The 21,872-nt window shown below is 51.1% G+C and overlaps 1 protein-coding gene across 1 annotated transcript in view; it reads right to left on the bottom strand.

Annotated features, from left to right (window-relative positions):
- Hmcn2 (hemicentin 2) overlaps positions 1-21,872 on the bottom strand; it is a 195,050-nt gene that overhangs the window by 110,786 nt on the left and 62,392 nt on the right. The window contains exons 16-22 of the mRNA XM_012952006.2: positions 21,557-21,745; positions 20,441-20,536; positions 20,041-20,168; positions 15,193-15,337; positions 8,563-8,675; positions 8,302-8,458; positions 6,739-6,904 (exon numbers count right to left, since the gene is read on the bottom strand). Coding sequence (XP_012807460.2) covers positions 6,739-6,904; positions 8,302-8,458; positions 8,563-8,675; positions 15,193-15,337; positions 20,041-20,168; positions 20,441-20,536; positions 21,557-21,745 — 994 coding nt within the window. The remainder of the gene's footprint in view (positions 1-6,738; positions 6,905-8,301; positions 8,459-8,562; positions 8,676-15,192; positions 15,338-20,040; positions 20,169-20,440; positions 20,537-21,556; positions 21,746-21,872) is intronic.

Below are 21,872 nucleotides of genomic sequence, written 5' to 3'. Positions count from 1 at the left end.
AGCTGTGGTCAATTGGCTCCCCGCGGATGACACCTTTATTGTGATGTAGCCAGAACTCCCCGAGAAGCTTAGGGAAAACCCAAGCAGCTGCCCTGGGCCTGAGGTGACTACACAGGACCCAGAGGGGACTGGGGATTCTGGGTAACCTTTGCCGTTCCTTCTGCCCCCACCGCCCTTTCCCAGAGGTTCAGCATCAAAGCCAGACAGGGAGAGACGGGAGGGGGTAAGGATGCCAGTCTCTCCAGTGACGGGCTGCTGGGGGCGGGGGCGGGACTGCGTCAACCGGAGCTTTTCTTCCAGGCTCCTCGGCCAGATGGCTCCACACGGAGCTCCGAGAAGAACAGGATGCAAGGGGGGATTTCCTGTTTATGACATCCATCTGGCCTGGGCCTTGCTGTCAGCACAGAGATACGCGCAGATGTCAGAGTGCTGGGCTGTGAGACCCACGAGGGGTCCACCTACACTGTGGGGTCCCCACCAGGCAGAGACCTGCCCAAATCAACCAAGGGACATCGGATGGGAAATGTGTGGGGTATAGCATCACCCCAGACACCCATCCTGACACCTCTGAGTAGTCACCACCTCTCCAGCCACGGCTTGTGCTGCTCAAGGCGCCCTTGGATACCACAGATGTGATTATCTGGGAGGAGCCAATGTGTCTGCGTCCTTAGCGCTCAGCACATAATAGGCGCCCGATTAATATCTGATGGCAAATTGCAGCTGCTGTCTACACGCACATTCCCTTCCGCACCTAAATTTTCACCCTTTCTCCCCATTCCTGGACTTCCCCAGTCTCCATGGTTACCCATCCTGCCCCCTGACATCCTCCAGGCCATGCACGCTGAAGCCCTTCCAGGAAGCTTCCCCTGGTGCTCACGGGCAGATGAAGCCCCCCAAACCTAAGCCGGCGATCACTCCAGTGCTCACTCACAGGAGAACCTCTGGGTTTTGGAGGCCTAGGCTGCCTTGGTGGGGAAGTGTTTCTGTCCTTGGGCTCTCTAGAGTCTGGGCGCTCATCTGCCTCTTCCCTCTGGCTACCACCATGACCACTCATCTCGCTGTCTTCACTTACAAAGGGTCTCTCTGGGCTGGAGAGACGGCGGCTTAACAGTTAACCCACTTGCCTGCGAACCTTAAGGCCTCAGGTTTGATTCCCCAGGACCCACGTAAGCCAGATGTACAAGGTGGTGCATGCGTCTGGAGGCCCTGATGTGCCCATTCTCTCTCTCTCTCTCATAAATAAATAAATAAATAAATAAATAAATAAATAAATAAATAAAGGGATTCTTGGGGCTGGAGGGATGGCTTAGCGGTTAAGGTGTTTGCCTGCAAAGCCAAAGGACCCTGGTTTGATTCCCCAGGACCCACGTAAGCCAGATGCACAAGGTGGCACATGTGTCTGGAGTTTGTTTGCAGTGGCTAGAGGCCCTGACATGCCCATATTCTCTCTCTCCCTCTCAAATAAATAAATAAATATTTTTAAAAAAGAATCCAGGCCGCTCACGTAGCTAACAGGTATGGCACCCATGCCTGCTATAGCTGCCAACTATTGAGTACTTCCTGTGTATAGCTGCACAGCTGAGCACGTGCTGGATGCCTTCTCACTCATTTGACATTCCCCAGCGAGCCCCTGTGAAGTACCATAATCTCTTTTTGCAGAGCAGAGGCCAGAGCACAAAGCTCTGTTGCCCATGACACTCAGCTGATGGGCAAGGTGGCACTTGGCTCTCAGACCCTGCCACTTTGTGCCTGACCACCACAGTGACCAAACATTTCAGCTCTGACATTCAGTCCACAGAGGGAGCCCCTGGCCACAACAGGTTGATAAGTTTAGCATGCAAAGCCAGCCGGTTGGCCACAACCCCCGTGGGGCCCTGGACAGCCCATGCCCTGCCACCGGCTCTCATTATCCATCCGCGCTGGCTGTCCTGCCTCATCCTTGGGAGTGGGCGGAGAAGGGGTTGGGGACTGCAACAACAGGAAGCCTGGAGCAGCCGTGTGCCCCTCCTCTTTCAGGATTAGAGATCTGGCCATGTGTGGGACCCTGGCCGGCTGCCTCCAAAGCAGGAGGAGCAGAAGCCAGGAGCACTTGAAGCTGCCCCGGCTCCACAGTGGAATCCCAAACAAACACTGTTGCCTAGAAACACGCCCCAGCCCAGCATCCCAGCCAGCCAGCCTAGCCGGACCACCATGGCCCTCCCGACCCTTGCATGTCTCAGACAGAAAGACTGAGGCCTGGGGAGGGGTAGGTCTTACTGAAGACCACCAAGCAAATCAGGGTGACTCTGGGCAGGGCTCCCAGGCTTTTCAGCGTCTGGTTTGATCTGGGCACAGTGCTGGCCCGTGCCTCTGCTAGTCAACACTGCTGGCCAGTTTTGTGTTGACAACTAGGATGTTTCTGCAAAAATGACAAGCCCATGGTTCCAGCATCAGACATGCGGATGACAGTTCCCATCCTTGCACTTAGCCAGCTGCCTTGGGGACAATCACTCAAGGAGGTGGCCCAGGAGATAGAGCAGAGTATGTGAGCAAGACGCCCCAATAGCCTCATCTTTAACTGCAAAAACTGGTGGCAAAGCATGTGTCCCAAACAGAAGGGCAACACTGAGATGAACAGTGCCCTGGACGGCTCTCCAGGTCTCTGAGATGAAGCTCCAGCTTGGGCTCTGAGGACAGCCACACGAGGAGGAGCTGGACAGGGCAAGGCCAGCCCCATCGAGCTCAGTTCTGCAACTGTTGTGCAAGCCAGTTGAGAGGGATGAGGACCCAGGCAGGGGTTAGGGTCTCATAGCTTCTCCAGCCCCTCAGGAGCTTGCTTTGGTCCCTCTCTTTCTCTCTTTCTTTCTTGGTAATTTATTTATTTATTTAAGAGAGAGAAGCCAGGCAGGTGACTCATGCCTTTACTCCCAGCACTTGGGAGGCAGAGATAGGAGGATTGCTGTGAGTTCGAGGCTACCCTGAGACTACATAGTAAATTCCAGGTCAGCCTGGGATAGAGGGAGACTCTACCTCAAACAACCAAAAGAATAAAAATCAATATGCACACACACATGATCAGTAAGGTTGTGCAAGTGCCTAAAGGCGGAAAGAGTCATGTGTCCTGGTAAACATACACCAAAGGTCTTGTCACACTGTGGCACATTACTCAGTCATATGAAGGAATGGAGTTGTTCTGTGTGTTACGATGGGGATGAAGCCCGAAAGCATTACGCTAAATGTAAGAAGCCAGATACCAAAAGCTAGATGTGATTCCACTCATGTGAAGTGTCCACCATATACCCACCCACAGGGACAGAAGTTAGATAGATTAGTGGCTTCCGGGGGCTGAGTAGGGCCGGGGGCAGGAATGGGGGTGGCTGTCCAAGAGTATGAGGGTTTTGGGGGAGTGTGAGAAAAATGTTCTAAAATTGATTGTGACAATCACTGTTTGTGCCACTGAAATAAACAATTTGTCCCACATGTAAAATACAGCTCTCTAAAGCTATTCTATAAAATATGGGGGGAGTGCTGGGGATATGGCTCAGCTATTAAAGGCATTTGCTTACAAAGCCTGATGGCCTGGGTTTGATTCCCCAGTACTAATGTAAAGCCAGATGCACAAGGTGGGGCCTGCATCTGGAGTTCATTTGCAGCAGCAAGAGGCCCTGGTGTGCTCATTCTCATTTTCTCTCTCTCTCCCTCTCTTCCTCCCTCCCTTCCTTCTCTGCTTGCAAATAAATCAAAGTATCTTTTTCAAAGTTATTTTTGTTTAAAATTATTTTTATTTATTTATTAGAGAGAGAGGGGAGGTAGATAGAGAATGGGCGTGCCAGGGCCTCTAGCCACTGCAAATGAACTCCAGACACACACACCACCATGTGCATCTGACTTATGTGGATACTGGGGAATCGAACCTGGGTCCTTAGGCTTTGTAGGCAAGCACCTTAATGGCTAAGCCGTCTCTCTAGCCCCCTCCCAATAAAACATTAAAAAAATAAAAATAGGGCTGGAGAGATGGCTTAACGGTTAAGGTGCTTGCCTATGAAGCCTAAGGACTCAGGTCCAATTCTCCAGGTTCCACGTAAGCCAGAGGCAACAAGTGGTACATGTGTCTGCAGTGGCTAGAGGCCCTGGGGGGCTCTTTTTTTTTTTTCACTCTCTCCCTTTCTCTCTGTCTCAAATAAAAATAAAAAATTTTAAAAATAAAATAAAAATAACAAGGTAGAGAGATGGCTTAGCAGTTAAGGCAATTGCCTGTGAAGCTTAAGGACCCAGGTTTGATTCTCTAGTATCCACGTAAAGCCAGATGCACAAGACAGCGCATGTGTCTGGAGTTTGTTTGCAGTGGCTCGAGGCTGTGGTGGGCCCATTCTCTCTCTCTCTCTCTCTGTCTGTCTCCCTCTCAAATAAATAAATAAATAAATAATTTAAAACATAACAGTAAATAAAATGTAGGTGAGAATCAGGGATGAGCACCTAGCTTTGTGGGTAAAATGCTTGCTTGTTGTACAAGCATGATGATCAGACTTCAGATCCCCAGCCCTCATGTACAATGCTGGGTGTGCCTGTAATCCCAGAGCTGGGAAGATGGAGACGGGAGGACCTGGGTTCACCAGCTAGCTGGTCTAGCCAAGTCAGTGAGCTCCAGATTCAGTAAGAGACTTGGTCTCCAAATAATAATAATAATATTAATAACAACAACATGGAGAACCATTGAGGAAGCTGCCCCCGCATCACCAACCCACACATACGCGTACCATACACACAGAAACACATATCCATGCCCCACACACAATGAAATGGCAGATGTGGTAAAATAATGGCCTGTTCTGTCAACAGCAGCGGCAGCAGCAGGACAGAGTGTCAAAGGGATCAGCTACCTCCCCAGTTACGACATCCCAGCGCACTGCACATCCATCATCGCATGACAGCCGTGCTTGATGAATACTGTCCACTTTACAGGGGGGACAGCCAGCCAGCCGAGAGCAGCTGGGGCCACCTGTGGTCTCCCAGTCAGGACAGAACCAGCAGATCCATGTCTGGTTCAGTCACTTGAACCTCACACCTGAGCACTCCTCTCCAGCCCCTGCATCCACAGAGCAGGGACGTGAGCCTCTGCCAAAAGGATGAGGGCAAGAGTGAAGGAATGAGGGAAGAGACCAAGCCCAGAACTAGGGTTGCGCAAGGCGCTCTTGGAGATTTACAGCTCCCGGATGACCCGTTAATGCACCAGAGCAGAGAGCAGCGAACAATTGGAACCGCGCTTCCCCTTTCCCTAACAAGCCATAAACAAACAAGCACCCGCGGGCCGCTGGCCAGGCAAGAAGCAGGGAGCAGCTTTTCTGGAGAGAGGTTAGGGCTCCTCTGAGCCCACGACACCTCCACAGCCTGATCCCACAGCGTGCGCCAGACACCGCAGACCCAGCTTAGGGTCAGTCCCCTGCACCCCATGTGCAGTTAGGGGTACACCGCTGGTTTGGAAGGGCTCAGCGAACAGATGTTCTGAGATGCAGACACGCGTGTGGGTGGTGGGGTGCGGGGCCAGCTGTTGGAGACTGTCTTGGTCTGCAATGTCTCAAAGCCTTTGCCAGGGCTGATGTCACCGGCCTGAGCCGCAGAACCCTCCACCTCAGGTCAAGGGCTCTAGGAGGTGGGAGGCCCACTTACTGGCTAGAGCAGCACCCTACAGCCCTGCCTGACCCAGCTTGCCTGCCAACCTCTCCCTCCAGGATCCCGGACCATAGGAGCAGCTGAGTAAGGAAGCCTGGCTGCTAGTCACCTGGCCTACAGGGGCAGCCTGCACCTTAGGCCACAATGTGGCCCAAACACTAGCTATGTATTATTATTATTTTTATTTGTTTGTTTGTTTTTCTGAGGCAGGGTCTCACTCTAGCTCAGGCTGACCTGAAATTCACTATGTAGTCTCAGGGTGGCCTCGAACTCACGGCAGTCCTCCTACCTCTGCCTTCCAAGTGCTGGGATTAAAGGCGTGTGCCACCACGCCCAGCCGTATTACTTTTTAAATCATATATGTATGTGTGTGAGAGAGAGATGTGTCTGTGAGCGAGAGAGCAGTGTGTGTGTATGTGTGTATATGAGAGAGAGAGGTGTGTGTGAATGTGGGCACACACGTTAGGGTGCTCGGGTAGAGGTCAGAGGACAACCTCAAGTGGGTCACGGTCTTCCACCCCGGCTCTGAGATGGGATCTCTCTTATCATTTGCTGCTATGTGTTCCAGGCTCGCAGGCCCATCGGCTTCGAGACTACCCCCACCACCCCATCTCAGCCTCCCATCCCCCATGGAGTAGTGGGATTACAAATGTCTGTGATGCTGCATGCGGCTTCAGCTAGATTCTGGAAATCCAAACTCTGGTCTTCAGGCTTGTGTAGCAAAGCATTTTACCCACTGGTCATCTCCCCGGCCCTGGCTCCGCTCTTTCTTAGTGTGGTGACCCTTTTCTCTGTAGCTCGCCACACCTCAGGGACACTCGGCATCCCAGTACAGCGAAGGGAGCAAAGCGTGCCGGGCAGCTAAGAGGAGAGGTGCTCTGAAGCTCCCAGAGGCACACACAGCATGCACCTAACCCGTGCCATGTTAGGTGAGGCTCGGTCTGGGCCCGGGACCCTGCAGAAGCCCCCGAGCCTCCCCAGAGTCTTCAAGGTCACACCCACCTGCTGGGTCACGGCTACCATGAGGCCAGTTTTTTTCTTTCAACCCAAATTCAGCCCCTTCCTGACCCAAGGCCATGAGGAGGGTACCTGTCAGAGACGGGCAGTAGAGGGTGAGAATCCTTGGTCCAGGTGACCAGCGGGGGTGGGAAGCCCTGGGCCTGGCAGTCCAGGGTCACCTCTTCACCGGCCTTGGCTGTAACTCTCAGAGGTGTATGGGCATCCTGGGACCCGTTCGTCTTGATCGTGGGCTTGGCTGTTGGGGGAAGCAAGAGAGGCTGGGGGGAAGAGAACTGGGAGAGCAGGCAATGGCTCCCCTAGGGAGCAGAGGTGGCTGCACCTTGCCCTTTGAGAGGTCCCAAGAGTGAGCGAAGCTGAGGTTGGTTCCAACCAGGAGCATAAGCTTATGGTGCCGAGAGAGCGGGGATCTGAGGCTGCCAGCCTGCACGGCGCTCCTCCACCATAAGCTTGTCCACAGCTTTGTTCACTCACCCAGACCTGGTCTGTCTGGTCCCAGGGGCTAGGTTTCCCCTGGTCTCTTTCTGTCACGCTGTCCCTTCCCCAGGGACATCGCAGCAGCCTCCACCCTCTCTCTCTCTCTCTCCTCACTGGTTACCCCACTTGTCACCAGGACATCAGTCACCAAGTCAGGCACAAACTCTCCCTGTGGCTTCTGAAACCCACCAGGAGGGATTTATGACAACCTGTGTATTTCACCTAGCTCTCTCACCAGGCCAAACGATGGTGGGGCTACCTTGGCGCCCCTTCTTCCTCTCCGCCCTCACGGAAGCCCAACACTCAAGCACTGAAGGTACTTTTCTGAAACAAGCCACACAGCGGGGGAGCTCAGAAACTCCCGCCCGCTCTCCTGTGTCCCCGATATCCTTAGTTCAGATGGAAAATACCCCACTAATTTTGCTTTTGCGATTTAAGATACTGACTCTAAAAGTATATGATAGGAAAAGGCCAACTTGTGCACCTGGTTGTGGTCACAGATGTATTTCCTGAGCACCCATCCCTGTGGGGAGGGCTGGGAAACAGTCTCACTCCTGTCCGTGTGGCATTCTGGGTCTGCAGGAACACTGAGAACCCACTGGCCAGTATGCACTTAGGCACTGAATCTCAGTGGTCAGTACTGACTGGTGTGCTCTTAGGTACTGAATCTCAGTGGTCAGTACTGACTGGTATGCACTTAGGCACTGAATCTCAGTGGTCAGTACCGACCGGTGTGCACTTAGGCACTGAATCTCAGTGGTCAGTACTGACCGGTGTGCACTTAGGTACTGAATCTCTGTGGTCATTAGTGTTCCATAGTGTTAAGCAATATGACTTGATCCAGCTTGTGGTGGGGGAGGGAGCAGGAGCTCTGACTGGGCCAAGAGGAAGAGGAAAGACATTCAAACTGAATGAACTTCGTGTGCAAAGGCCCTGAGGCAGGACGGGCCATCCAAAAAATGAGGAGGCCGGAGGGTCTGGGGCACAGCAAGGTATAGAGAAAGACACTGAGGGAAGTGCAACGAAGTAGGCCCACAGTGGAAACTTGTGTCTGTCTAGGCATGACACTGGGACACATCCAGCCACAAGAGGCTGAGTGGGAGCACTCTGGACCCACACCAGCTGAGCCACTTTCCCATCAGGGCCCCCATCACTCACAGTTGACGGAAAGCCGCATCTCCTGGCTGGAGAAGCCCACGGCATTGGTGGCTGTGCATATATAGGCGCCTGCATCCCGGGGGGACGGACGGGAAATGACTAAGGTGCCATCTCTGCCCATGTTGTAGTGGCCCCTGGTGGTCAGGGTGGTGGTCTCCTAGGACAGAGCCGAATGTGACATCAGCAGAGCCCGTACCCCTTCCCAGGATGCATTGGGCGGCGTGCTCTGGCTCCCAATGGCTACAGGCTCCCTCTACCTACCTTGGTCCAGGTAATGGTGGGAGCTGGAACTCCTGAAGCATTGCAGGGGAGGGAGACCAGGACCCCTTCACTGGTGACGTGGTAGGTGGCAGTTGGATGGATTCTAGGTGGCACTTTTATAAACAAACCAATTTTATAAAGCAGTGTTAGCCAGGTGTGGTGGCACATGCCTTTACTGTCAGCACTTAGGAGGCAGATGTAGAAGGATCGCTGTGAGTTCAAGGGCAGCCTGGGACTACAGGGTGAGTTCCAGGTCAGCCTGGGCTAGTGTGAAACCTTACCTCAAAAAATAACAACAAGAAAATATATATATATATATATATATATATATATATATATGTATGTATGTATGTATGTATATGTGTGTGTGTGTGTGTGTGTATAAATATATATATGGAGCGAGAGAGACCCTCTCATGCAATGTCTGACCATGACAAGTCCATAGCTGTTAGGATGAGCCACTCTGGATGATCAGTAGTAGAGGAGGCTGTACAGGGGATGGAGAGAGGCACATGGGGAAATTTTTCATAGCTGCTCAATTTTGCAATAAAACTCCTCTACAAAAAAAAAAAAAAAAAAATCTAGGTCAAGGGCTGGCAAGATGGCTTAGCGCTTAAGGCGCTTGCCTGTGAAGCCTAAGGACCCATGATCTACTCTCCATGTCCCACGTTAGCCAGATGCGCAAAGGTGAGGCAAGTGCAAGGTCACACATGCCCACTAGGTGGTGCAAGCATCTGGAGTTTGATTTCAGTGGCTGAGGCCCTGATGCTCCAATTCTCTCTTTGTCTTATTCTCTCTAAAAACAATTAAATAAAACTAGATCAAGGGAGATAGATAAATGGGTGGATGGATGGAAAGACAGATAGATGCCAGATAGATAGATAGATAGATAGATAGATAGATAGATAGATAGCTATAGATGACAGCTAGCTAGCTGGCTATGCAGCTCAGTGATACAGAGATTGTCTAGGGTGCATGAGACCCTGGGTTCAATCCCTAGTCCCACAATCAATCAATCAATCATCTAGCTTATCCAGGTGTGGTGGTACAGGCCTGTGTCACATTACTCAAGAACTTGAGGCAGGGTGACATCAAGTTCAAGGCCAGTCTGAACTGCAGAGTGAGATCACAGCCAGCCTGGGCAACTTAGTGAGACTTTGTTTCAAAATAAAGTCAATCAACCAACATGTAAGAAGCTGGGAATGTAGCTTAGTGGTAGTGTGCTTATATAGCATTTGCAAGGACTGCACTTCCACACTCAGCACCATGGGAAAAAGAGAAGGAAGAAAGAGGGAAGGGAGGGAGAGAAAACAATTCCAGCTATGTGTGGCGTACACAGCTGTGCAACAATGTGATGTGTACACTCAAAGAGTGAAAATTGGACTGGAGTGGCTTAGTGCATGCCTGTGAAGCCTAAGGACCCAGGTCCCACGTAAGCCAGATGCAGATGGTGGCACATGCGTCTGGAGCTCATTTGCTGTGGCTGGAGGCCCTGACACACCCATTCTCCTTCTTTGTCTCTCTCTGTCTCTCTCCCTCTCTCTCGCTCTCTGTCTCTAATAAACAAAATAAATAAGTCTTTTTAAAAAATAGTGAAAATTCACTTGGGAGGCAGAGGTATGAGTTCGAGGCCACCCTGAAGATACATTGTGAATCCCAAGTCAGCCCGAGCTAGAGTGAGACCCTACCTCAAAAAAAAAAAAAAAAATCTTGCGGAAGAGGGGGCGGAAAGAATGTCAGAGTTACATGTTGGGTCATGATTTTCAGAGACATTTATCATACTAATAAATGGGGGCTAACTCCACAATGCAAAAAAAAAAAAAAAAAAAACAGAAAAAAAGACAGTGAAAAGTGGGCTGGAGAGATGGCTTAGTGGTTAAGGGGCTTGCCTGCAAAGCCTAAGGACTCATGTTTGACTCTCCAGGTTCCACGAAGGCAAACACAGTGACACAAGTGCACAAGGTCACACATGCACACAAGGGGGCGCACGCGTCTGGAGTTCAATTGCAGCGGCTGGAGGCCCTGGCGCGCCAATTCTCTCCCTTCCCCCACACGTGTAAAAAAGGCAGTCTGTTGGGCTTGCCTCAAAAAATAAAAGTGAAAATTTAGCCAGGCATGGTGGCACACACCTTTAGCCACAGCACTCAGGGGGCAGAGATAGGAGGATCACTGAGTTTGAGGCCACCCTGAGACTACATAGTGAATTCCAGGTCAGCCTGGGCTAGAGCGAGACCCTATTTCAAAAAAAAAAAAAAAAGTGAAAATTGTGCTGGGAAGATGGCTGAGAAGTTTGCTTGCAAAGCCTTCCAGCCAGATTTCAATTCTCCAACACCCAAGTAAAGCCAGTTGCACAAAGTGGCACATGTGTCTGGAGTTTGTGTGCAGTGGGGAAAGGCCCTGGCGTACCAGTACACATATACTCATGCAAATAAATGAAAAACATTTTAGGGAGAGATGGCTTAGTGGTTAGGGCTCTCCTCTGCAAAGACCCAGGTTCGATTCCCCAGCATCCATGTAAGCTAGATGCACAAAAGGTGGTGCATGCATTTGCAGTGTTTGGAGGTCCTGGCATGCCCATTCTCTCTATCTGATTCTTTCTCTTTTCCAATAAATAAATACAATAATTTTTTTAAATTTTTATTTATTTATTTGAGAGCGACAGACACAGAGAGAAAGACAGATAGAGGGAGAGAGAGAGAGTGGGCGCGCCAGGGCCTCCAGCCACTGCAAGCGAACTCCAGACGCGTGCGCCCCCTTGCGCATCTGGCTAACGTGGGACCTGGGGAACCGAGCCTCGAACCGGGGTCCTTAGGCTTCACAGGCAAGCGCTTAACCGCTAAGCCATCTCTCCAGCCCAAAATACAATATTTTTTAATATTGTAAAATATGGTGAAAATTGGACGGAGAAGATGGCTCAGTGGGTAAGAGCTCTTGCTGCGCAAGCATGAGGACCTGAGTTCAAAGCCTCGCACTCACGTAAAAAGCCAGGTGTGGCAGTGTATGCCTGGAACCTCAGCACTGAGGGAGGACGCAGAGAGGGGTATCACTGGACCCTGGTCAGCCAGTCCCACTAGAAAACAGGGAGCTCCAGGTTCAGAGGGAGACTGTCACCAGGAAACAAAGCAGAAGCGCAGTAAAGGACCCCTGATGCCTGTTAACCTGTGACCCCCCAGGCAGGACACACAGGCTGCTCATATCTATACACACGTGTGCATAGATGGTGCACACATATATACACATCACACATACACACACACACACACACACCCAAAAAGGTTGAAAAATGACTGTGGTAATGGTGTGTGCTGTACAATAGAAAACATTTTCAAGAGGAGAATAACATTTGCCTGGTCATTAACTTCATCCCAGACACAGGCCGTCTGTGCATGGGAACAGCTGTGAGGTTTCTCCGCTTGGCGACGTTGGATAAGACACTTAATCCGTCAACACCTGTATTCCCAGATGGGCCCCAAAGCTAACGAACTCCAATTCTCTACTCACAGCCTTGGGAATGGATGGAAGAGAAACAGCAGACCATGATTCTCACAGGACAAAGTGAATTTACAAACAGGTGCCAAGTACATTCAGGGAACCTTCCAGTTTCATCAATGTGAAAAAGTGATCTTGAACCAGAATGGGAGGGGACGCCAGAAAGGAAAGTCCCTCTGAGCTCACAGGTAGCCAGAGATGACAGAAGAAGGGGTGTTTGCATCCTAGAAATGATGGAATCAAGAGATGAAGCTCAGGCTGGAGAGGTGACCCAGCAGTTAAAGGCACTTGTTTGCAGAGCCATCTGGCACAGGTTCAATCCCCTAGCACCCACATAAAGCCAGACACACAAAGTGGCTCATGTGTCTGGAGTTTGTTAGCAGCAGCAAGAAGCATCCATATTCCTTCTCTCCCTCTCTCATAAATAAACAACCTTTACAAAGTGGGGGAGGGACTGGGAAGATGGCTTAGCAGTTAAAGATGCTTGCTTACAAATACTGCCAGCCCAGGTTCGATTCCCCAGTGCCCATGTAAAGCCAGATGCACAAAGTGGCACATGCATCTGGAGTTCAACCTTTCTGTGGGATTCTGACTGGAGTTGTAGGACAGGACACTGGTTCTCACCCAGCCAGCCTCAGGTAGGGCTTGGCTTTCTTTTTTCATCTGAGCAGGCTGGGCTCTTCCTGCTCAACACTCCATGGTTCGAAGGAGAGCTAAGTCAGTAACATCATTCCAGAATAGTCCCTTGCCTCACAATGAAAAGACTTGTGAGGTGAGCTGAGGACCCCAGCATCCCAGTGGGGGCCAAGTGGTCAAAATAAGCAGCAGCTCTAAAATATGCTATCTGTGACTCACAACTTAGTGCACATTAATCAGACATGCTCATGTAGTTTGGCATGCTTGTCCCCAGGGCATTCACACACGTGAGAAAGGACAGGTTGGGCCATCTTGCCACTTCCAATCAGGGGATCTGTAGGCTTTAAAAGGATGCCACAGAAAAGATTTAGAAACAGCCATAGCATGTTGTCAAAGCAGAATGTGATCACTTTAGGTTTTTTGTTTGCTTTTGTTTGGTTGATTTTTTTGAGGTAGGATCTCACTCTAGCTCAGGTTGACCTGAAATTCTTTCTGTAGACTCACTCAGGGTGGCCTCGAACTCATATGGTCCTCTTCTGCCTCCTGAGTGCTGGGACATTTCCATTTTTATTTTTAAAATGTATTTTTATTTATTTATTTATTTATTTTGACAGGGAGAAAGAGGCAAAAGAGACAGACAGACAGAATGGGCATGCCAGGGCCTCCAGCCACTGCTAACGAAGTCCAGATGCATGTGCCCCCTTGTGCATCTGGCTTACGTGGGTCCTGGAGAATCAAACCTGGGTCCTTTGGCTCTACAGGCAAACACCTTAACTGCTAAGCCATCTCTCCAGTCCCCATTTCCTTTTTTTTTAGGGGGGGGTTTCGAGGTAGTGTCTCACTGTAGCCCAGGCTGACCTGGAATTCACTATGGAGTCTCAGAGTGGCCTCAAACTCACAGCGATCCTCCTACCTCTGCCTCCCGAGTGCTGGGATTAAAGGCGTGCGCCACCATGCCCAGCTTCCAGCTTTCCATTTATAATTTTTTTGTTTATTTTTATTTTATTTATTTGAGAGCAACAGAGAGAAAGAGTGAGTGAGAGAGAAGGAGAGGGAGAGAATTGGTGCGCCAGGGCTTCCAGCCACTGCAAACGAACTCCAGATGTGTGCACCCCTTTGTGCATCTGGCTAACGTGGGTCCTGGGGAATCCAGCCTCGAACTGGGGTCCTTAGGCTTCACAGGCGAGCGCTTAACCGCTAAGCCATCTCTCTAGCCCCAGCTTTCCATTTTTAAATGCAGATTTATACAGAATTGATAGGCACAGAAATAGAATGAAGAAAATTCGTGTGTGATGTATGTAAAGATAATGTAAGGAATTCTTAGACATTATGCATAAAGAATATGTGTGCTCTCTAAACAGCATGCGTGCACCACTTAGATATGCATGTATTACCTGTCTGCCTTCAGCCCTGCATTTCTGCAGAGGTTCAACCAGCCTCAGATCAAAAATGTTCAGAAAAATAAGTTAATTTGTCACCATCCCCTGAGCAGTACAGCGCGGGTACTATTTGCACAGCACTCTCTCGTCCTGGCTGTCAAAAGTCTCCCAGAGCTGACTTCGTGTCCACGGCACATGTGTGTGAGTCCCGTGCAGTTACCACCTGATGCACCACAGCCCAGGCTGGCTTCAAACTCGCCATGTGCTCAGTGGCGATCTTGGACTTCTGATTCTCTTACCTCTACCCCCCAAGGGCTGGGATTACAGACGTGCATTACCACATCCAGTTTATTCAGTGCTGGGACTCGAACACAGGGCTTCATGTATGATAGGCAAGCACTCTAACCACTAAGCTATACCCTCAGCCCTAACGTGCTATTCAAGGGACTTGATCACACACCGATTTTGATATACAAGAGGCATTTGGCAACCCATCTCCCTGGATACTGAAGGACAACTGTAGACAGCACATGTGTGTGATGGAGGAAGACAGACAGTGGGAATTCTCAGCTATCTTTTAGTTTTTTTATTATTTATTTGCAAGCAGAGAGCGAATGGGTGCACCAGGGCCTCCAGCCACTTTGTGCGTCTGGCTTAATGTGGGTACTGGGGGATCAGACTCAGGTCATTAGGCTTTGCAGTTAAGTGTCCTAACCACGGAGCAATCTCTCCAGACCATCAGTTATCTTTTTTTTTTTTTAATTTTGATTAATTTGAGAGAGAGAAATGGGCAGACAGAAAGAGAGTAAGTGTGGGCATGCCAGGGCCTCTTACCACTGCAAATGAACTCCAGATACACATGCCACTTTGTGCATCTGACTTTATGTGGCTACTGGGGAATTGAAGCCAGGCCATCAGGCTTTGCAAGCAAGCGCCTTGACTGCTAAGCCATCTCCCCAGCCCATCAGCTATCTTTGTAATGTGTCACTCGTAGTCTCCCTTCAGTGAAGATCTGTTACTTGTGTGATTTTCCTAAGCAAAAGTACTCAAGGTCAAGTTGTTTGATGTAACATGCCCCCCCCCCACCGCCCGCACCACCACCGCCATCACAGGACCTGAGACTCACCCTGGACCACCAGCTCCACGTTGCGATGCTGAGAGCCAGCCACATTGGTAGCCACACAGCTGTATCTCCCAGCATCCTCCTGCAGGACCCGGTCCAGGTGGAGGCTGCCGTCAGCCCGGACAGAATGCTGACTGCCTGGTGGGAGCTAGGAAGGGCAAGGAGATACCAGCGTCGACGGAGGACCTGGCACAGAGGCAGCTAGGGAGCAGCTGGCCAGAGAGGTTGGGGGTCAGAGCCTAGTGGTGTGGGGGAGACTGTGACAGCCCAGCCCTCACCCCTTCTCTGAGACTCACCACACCCATGATCTGCCAAGCTAGGTGTGCCCCACCCCTTTATACCTTGGTCCCACCTCTCCTTCGACCAGCAGGTAAGTGGACCAAAAGGAGTTGCCTGACCCAAGCCCAGCCTGCAGTTACCTGAGAATAATATGGAGTTATTCTGAGACCTCAGGGCAGTGGCAGCCCTTCCACGCCACTGAGACCTCAGAGACACAGCGCTGGCTGTGCACAAAGACTAGAGCCACACAGACATGTAGAGGGTGTGCTGATGTCCTGCGGCTGGTTGGGTACTGCCGGGAGAGGCAGGCCTGCAACCCCTGACCACTGATCGCTGCCGGGAAGTCCCGGGACCTTTCCAGCGGGCTTGCTCTGCTCCAGTTCCATCTCGAAAGCCCATCTATACACTGTGTGCCCATACTGAGCCCCTCGACCATCTCAGCCTCAGGCCCATTGGCCAAGTGAGCGCTCCTCACGTGGCAGGGAATAGGAGTTTCCACATGACGTCCTCTCAGTGCACAGAGGCTCAGCACCTCCTCTGCCCAGGGAAGGCCCAAGTCCTCGGTTTTGCATGCACCTGGTGGACGCTCCTCAAAGCCTCAGCTTTCAGAAAGTCCCAACTCCTGCCCCAGCTATCTCTAACTACACAGGCTACAGAGGAAGTGATGGACCCCAGAAATTGCCCAGGTGAAGCCTGCATACCCCTAGACCACACAGCATGTTCATCACAGCACACCTGCCCAGGACGCAGCAGGCATAAGGGAAGAGAGGAGAAGGAAGGGAAGGATGGATGGTGGGAGGAAGGGAGAGAGGCAGGGAGGAAGAGAAGAAGGAAAGAAGGGAGGGAAAGAGGGATGGAGAAAAAAAGGAAGAATGAAGGAAGGGAAAGAAGGAGAGAGGGAGGAAAGAAAGAAGGAAGGGAAGAAGGGAGGAGGACAGAAAGCCACGTGCACATTCAGGCATGCCATGCTGGCGCCCGCTATGCCAGGACTGCTAGGCAGGGATCCATGAGCTACAGTGTGTCTCAGGAAGCTCACACTCAACCGAGAAAGTGTTCGAGGTCACTGCACAGCATGGTGCATGGACCATGGCTCACACACAGTCTTCACACTGCAAGTCACTGGGAAGTTTTTAAAACTATTGATTTTCAGGCTGGAGGAATGGCTTAGCAGTTAAGGCATTTGCCTGCAAAGCCAAAGGACCCAGGTTCAATTCCCCAGGACGCACGTTAGCCAGATGCACAAGGTGGTGCATGCATCTGGAGTTCCTTTGCAGTGGCTGGAGTCCCTGGTGTGCCCATTCTCTCCCTCCCTTTCTCTCTCCTTCCCTCCCTCTTTCTCTGTCAAATAAATATAAATAAAAATGTTAAAAATATCAATTTTTCAAATAGAGTTTCAAGGGGCTGGAGAGATTGCTTAGCAATTAAGACACTTTCCTACAATGCCTAATGACTCAGGTTTGAGTCCCCAGTATCTCCATAAGCCAGATGCATAAGGTGGTGCATGTATCTGGAATTCAATTGCAGTGGCCACAGGCCCTGGCATGCACATGCTCTCTCTCTTTCCTTGCAAATAAATAAATAAAATTATTTTTAAATGATTTTTAAAAATTAGGTTTGTGTGTGTGAGCATGGTGTCCATGCTTATGTGTATTCATGTTTAGATGTGTGCAGGTGCACGTGTGCACACATACATGTGGAGGCCAGGGGTCACTGTTAGATGTCTTTCTCAGATCCTCGTGCTTCCATGGCAAGTATTACCAGCTGAGCCATCTCTCCAGGCCCTCAAAAGAAGTTTTTAAGCGGGGCGTGGTGGTGCATGCCTTTAATCCCAGCACTCGGGAGGCAGGAGGATTGCCAAGAGTTTGAGGCCAGCCTGAGACGCCACAGTGAATTCCAGGTCAGCCTGAGCTGCAGTGAAACCCTACCTTCAAAAACAAACAAACCAAAAAAAGAAAAGAATTTTTTTTGTTTGTTTGTTTGTTTTGGTTTGGTTTGGTTTTTTCGAGGTAGGGTCTCACTCTGGTCCAGGCTGACCTGGAATTAACTCTGTAGTCTCAGGGTGGCCTTGAACTCACGGCAATCCTCCTACCTCTGCCTCCCGAGTGCTGGGATTAAAGGCGTGAGCCACCACGCCCGGCTATAAAAAAAGAATTTTTTTTAAAGCATAACAGTGATGGGATTTCTAAGGTTCTGATTTCACTGGTCAAGTCAAAGCCTAAGCCACAGGTGATTCCGAAACCATCCAAGGTGAAGGACTCTGAGGGACGCACACAGGAGACCTCCTCGAGCCAGGAAGCCCTTCACCTGGGACTTGGAGCAGTCAGCAAACCTTCTATGTCAGGGCCAGAGGTTGACTATTTTAGGTTATGTGATCTCTGTCTCAACTACACAATTCTGCATTGTGTAAACACAGCCTGGATTAATCATGGACGAGTGTGGCTGTGTTCCAATAAAACTTGATGTTAAAGAAGATGGGCTGGAGAGATAGCTCAGTGGTTAAGGCGCATGCTTGCAAAGCCTAAGGAACCAGGTTCGATTCTCCAGGTACCACATTAGCCAGTGTCTGGAGTTCGTTTGCAGTGGCTGGAGGCCCTGGTGCGCCCATTCTCTCTCTCCCTCTGTATCTAATAAATAAATAAAACAATAAATAAAAAAGAAGAGAGCTGTCATTTGTAGGCTCTGGCCTCAGAAGTTTTGAAAGCTTGGGCCATGGGGGTCAGGCAGGCCTGGGTTCAAGCCCTTCCTGGCCACTTACTAGCTGTGTGACCTCGGCTATGTGACTTAACATTTCTAAGCCTCAGTTTCCCTATTTGTAAAATGGGGGGAATGAGAGTTCTTCCTCCTCCCGAGCTAGATCTGAGGGGCCCAGAAGAGGACAGCCTGAGGCCCAAGCCACGCTGCCTGTGGGCTGCCTGCAGTTACCCCAGCCCAGGGCAGAGAGGGGCAGCAAAGGCAGCGGATGCACTGCAGCAGAGGGTGTCCCCAGGGGCCGTGATCACCTGGCATGGTGGAAATGTAGGGAAATAGTTAAGATGGAAGGTGGAAAAGGGGCAGGTGAGACAGCCAAGGGCCCCTGCCTGAGCCTGCAGGCAGCAAGCAGTCCTGGTGGGAGGCACAGATGCAGCTGGGGTGGTTTCAGCAGAGTGACAGGGGATAACCTCAATGTCATCCACAGGTATTCCAGCCACTCTCTCTCCAGGTAGGTAGGTAGGTACATAGATAGATAGATAGATAGATAGATAGATAGATAGATAGAGATAATAGATAGATTACAGACAGATGATAGATACATAGATGATAGATTGCTAGAGAGATGATAAATACATACATGATAGATAGATGATAGATACATAGATGATAGATCAATAGAGAGATGATAAATACATAGATATAGATAGATAGATAGATAGATAGATAGATAGATAGATAGATAGATAGATAGATAGATAGAGTGGTGTGCATGTGTATGCCTATGTATGTGTGCTTGAAGCATCCCACACACTTGTCTGCAGTGGGGGGGGGGTCCCGCTCCATTGTCCGACCCTGTGGCTCTTCTGCCTGCTCTTGTTTTGAGCCAGAGTCTCCTTTTCACTAATTCCAAAGAATTAGTGGGGTTCCAACAATTGATTCTCTCCTGCAGGACTGGAGTCACAGGCAGGCGTGGCCACGCCCAGCTGATGATGTAGGAGCTGGAGATTGGAACTCCAGGAGATCTGGGGCCCCCTCCTCAAGGCCCTCAGGCTTGTGCAGGAAGTGCCTTTAATTGCTGAACTCTCTCTCCAGCCCACCCACCTGTTTTTTATTGTTTTTAAGCTAGGGTCTCACTCTAGCCTAGGCTGGCCTGGAACTCACTATGTAGTCTCAGGCTGGCCTTGAACTCACAGCAATCCTTCTACCTCGGCCTCCCAAGTGCTGGGATTAAAGGTGTGCATCACCACACTTGGCCCCATCCACCTCGTTTTGAGATAACTGAACCTGGAGCTCACCAATTAGGCCAGCCTGAAACAACCCCAGCAGGAACTCAAGGCACAGCCAAGCAGCTGTCACCTCCCAGAGACGTCCACTGCTTGCCCCTCTGCTGGTGCATTCAAGGAACAGGGGTGAGGGTATACATTACAGCCTCAAGGTGAGAGGGGCATAAAGGGTGAGGAACTGGCAGAGTTCACAGAGGGGATTAGGGAGGGAGATGAAAGACGGGCAGAGAGCCCTGTGAACTGATGAGTGGCCACTGTGTGTCTTACTATGCGTTAAACCACACAGCACCCAGCTCCTCCCTGGAACTATCAGGGAGGTCACCAAAGCCTTGCATCTGAGCCACCACTGAATCCCTCTCCCCACTCTCCCACTGGCCACCAGAGAGGCCAGGACTGTGGTCAACAGGCCATCAGAGGGCAGCAGACACTGTCAGGGCACAAGGACAGATGGCTCTGGAATCAGATAGGGGGAGATGGAAGAGGACATTCCAGAACAGAAGAAACTGTGAAGCAGAGATCTAGGTCTACATAGATGTGACAGCTCCCTCTCCGTCCCCAGACACCTGTGCCCACAGCCCTCAGGGAGGCCAGCACTCACAGGCCGGCCAGCCTTGAGCCAGTGCCTCTCCGGGAGGGGCTTTCCTGCCAGGATGACACAGGACAGGGACACCGGCTGTCCCTCCAGGACTCGGATGGTGGCGGCACCATTAGCGATCTGTGGAGGTGCTGTAGAGAGAGAAGATGCTGTCAGCCATAATAAGTCCTAAGCAGACAGAGACCCTCCCTCTGCCTCCTCCCCAGAGGACCCATAGACTCGGGAGCCTAGAGGGTCAGAGGTCCTTTAGGACACAGATGCTCTTCTTAAAGAACCAATCTGGAGGCATATGGCTCCCAGAGGATGTGGTACACAGAAGGCCTTCCTGGGGTACCCACGGCTGGCTGTTCCCCTAGGAGTGCCCGTCTCCCACCGTCCACAGCTCTCATTTCCACCCACAAACCATGTCCAGTGACCCCAAGCCGGGCCTCGGCCTGAGCCTTTCCGAAGACATTGCGAGCTTCACAGATGTAAGAGGCCTGGTCTTCGAGGGTCACACCTACAGAGAGGAACAAGGTCAGGCCTGACTGTCAGAGACCCTCGGGTACCCGTACGCAGTCAGGCCCTGCACACACGTAAGGGGAGGGCTGGGGTGTCAGTCAGGCCCATCTGTGGTGCGGGGTGATACGGACACATGGCTATGTGGCTTCACACTTGGGGGCGGGTGGGCGATGAGATGATGTCATTGCTGGCATACAGTTCGCGGTAGCAGCTACCACAGCAGTAACTGTGACAACAGTGGCTTACACTAACATGACTCTTACTGCGTGGGAGAAGTGTGCTAAGCATTTCTTGCGTGTTACCCAGGCAGTGATGCTGGAAGGCAGTCCTACGATTTTTTTTTTTTTTTGCATGTGTGCATATGCATGCATGTACATGTATGTGGTGATCAAAGGACAACCTCAATGTCATCCTCAGGTACCCCATCCACCTCTTTTTGACACAAGGTTTCTTTTTGTTTGTTTGGTTTTGGTTTTTTGAGGTAGGATCTCACTCTAGCCCCGGCTGACCTGGAATTCACTATGTAGTCTCAGGGTGGCCTCAAACTCACAGTGATCCTCCTACCTCTGCCTCCCAAGTGCTGGGATTAAAGGCGTGTGCCACCATGCCTGGCAACTGAGACAAAGTTTCTCACTGCACCCAGAACTCAACAATTAGGCTAAACTGACTGGCCAGCAAGCCCCAGGGCTCTCTGTCCCCACCTTGCCAGCTGGGATTACAAGGTGCATGCCACCACGCCCAAAATTTACATGGACACTGAGGCTCAAACTCAGGTCCTTGTGCTTGAGGGGCAAGTCCTTTCCTGATTAAGCCAGCTCCCCAGCTCTGGGTCTGCAAGTGACACGTCCTTTACTGTCATTAGGATCACGGACAAGTTCAGGGTAGTGGACTGACTTGGCCAGAATCATCAAGCCAGACGGAGCCAGCACCCCCTTGCTCATGGCCAATGCAGAGGTCCGGGTCCTGCCCAGCCTCGGCCCATCTCCCAGCCCAGCCTACCCTGACCCTCTTCTCTTACTTTCAAAGAACAGCACTCCTGAATCCCGCTGGCCGCTTCTGCTGCCCCTCCCGAGCCCCAGGGCCTGGCCATCTCCACGACGCCAGGTGACGGTTGGGGGCGGGCGGCCCACAGCCCGGCAGGTGAAGATGACACTCTTGCCCAGCTCCACGGTGACATCCCGGGGCTGCTCAGTCAGCCGGGGTGCATCTGTGAGAGGCAATGAGTCTGCAGGGAGTCCATGCAGGTTCTCCTGGCCAGTGCTTCATGGCCAACCTGAACTGAGTTGGGGACCACTTCTGGAAGGTTCTTGGTGTTCTGCTTTTCTTTTTCTTTA

Source organism: Jaculus jaculus, chromosome 1 (genome assembly GCF_020740685.1).
Source record: "Jaculus jaculus isolate mJacJac1 chromosome 1, mJacJac1.mat.Y.cur, whole genome shotgun sequence".
NCBI lineage: Eukaryota > Metazoa > Chordata > Mammalia > Rodentia > Dipodidae > Jaculus > Jaculus jaculus.
Note: the sequence above shows the minus strand (reverse complement) of the source record. Positions and strands in the feature narration are given on the sequence as shown.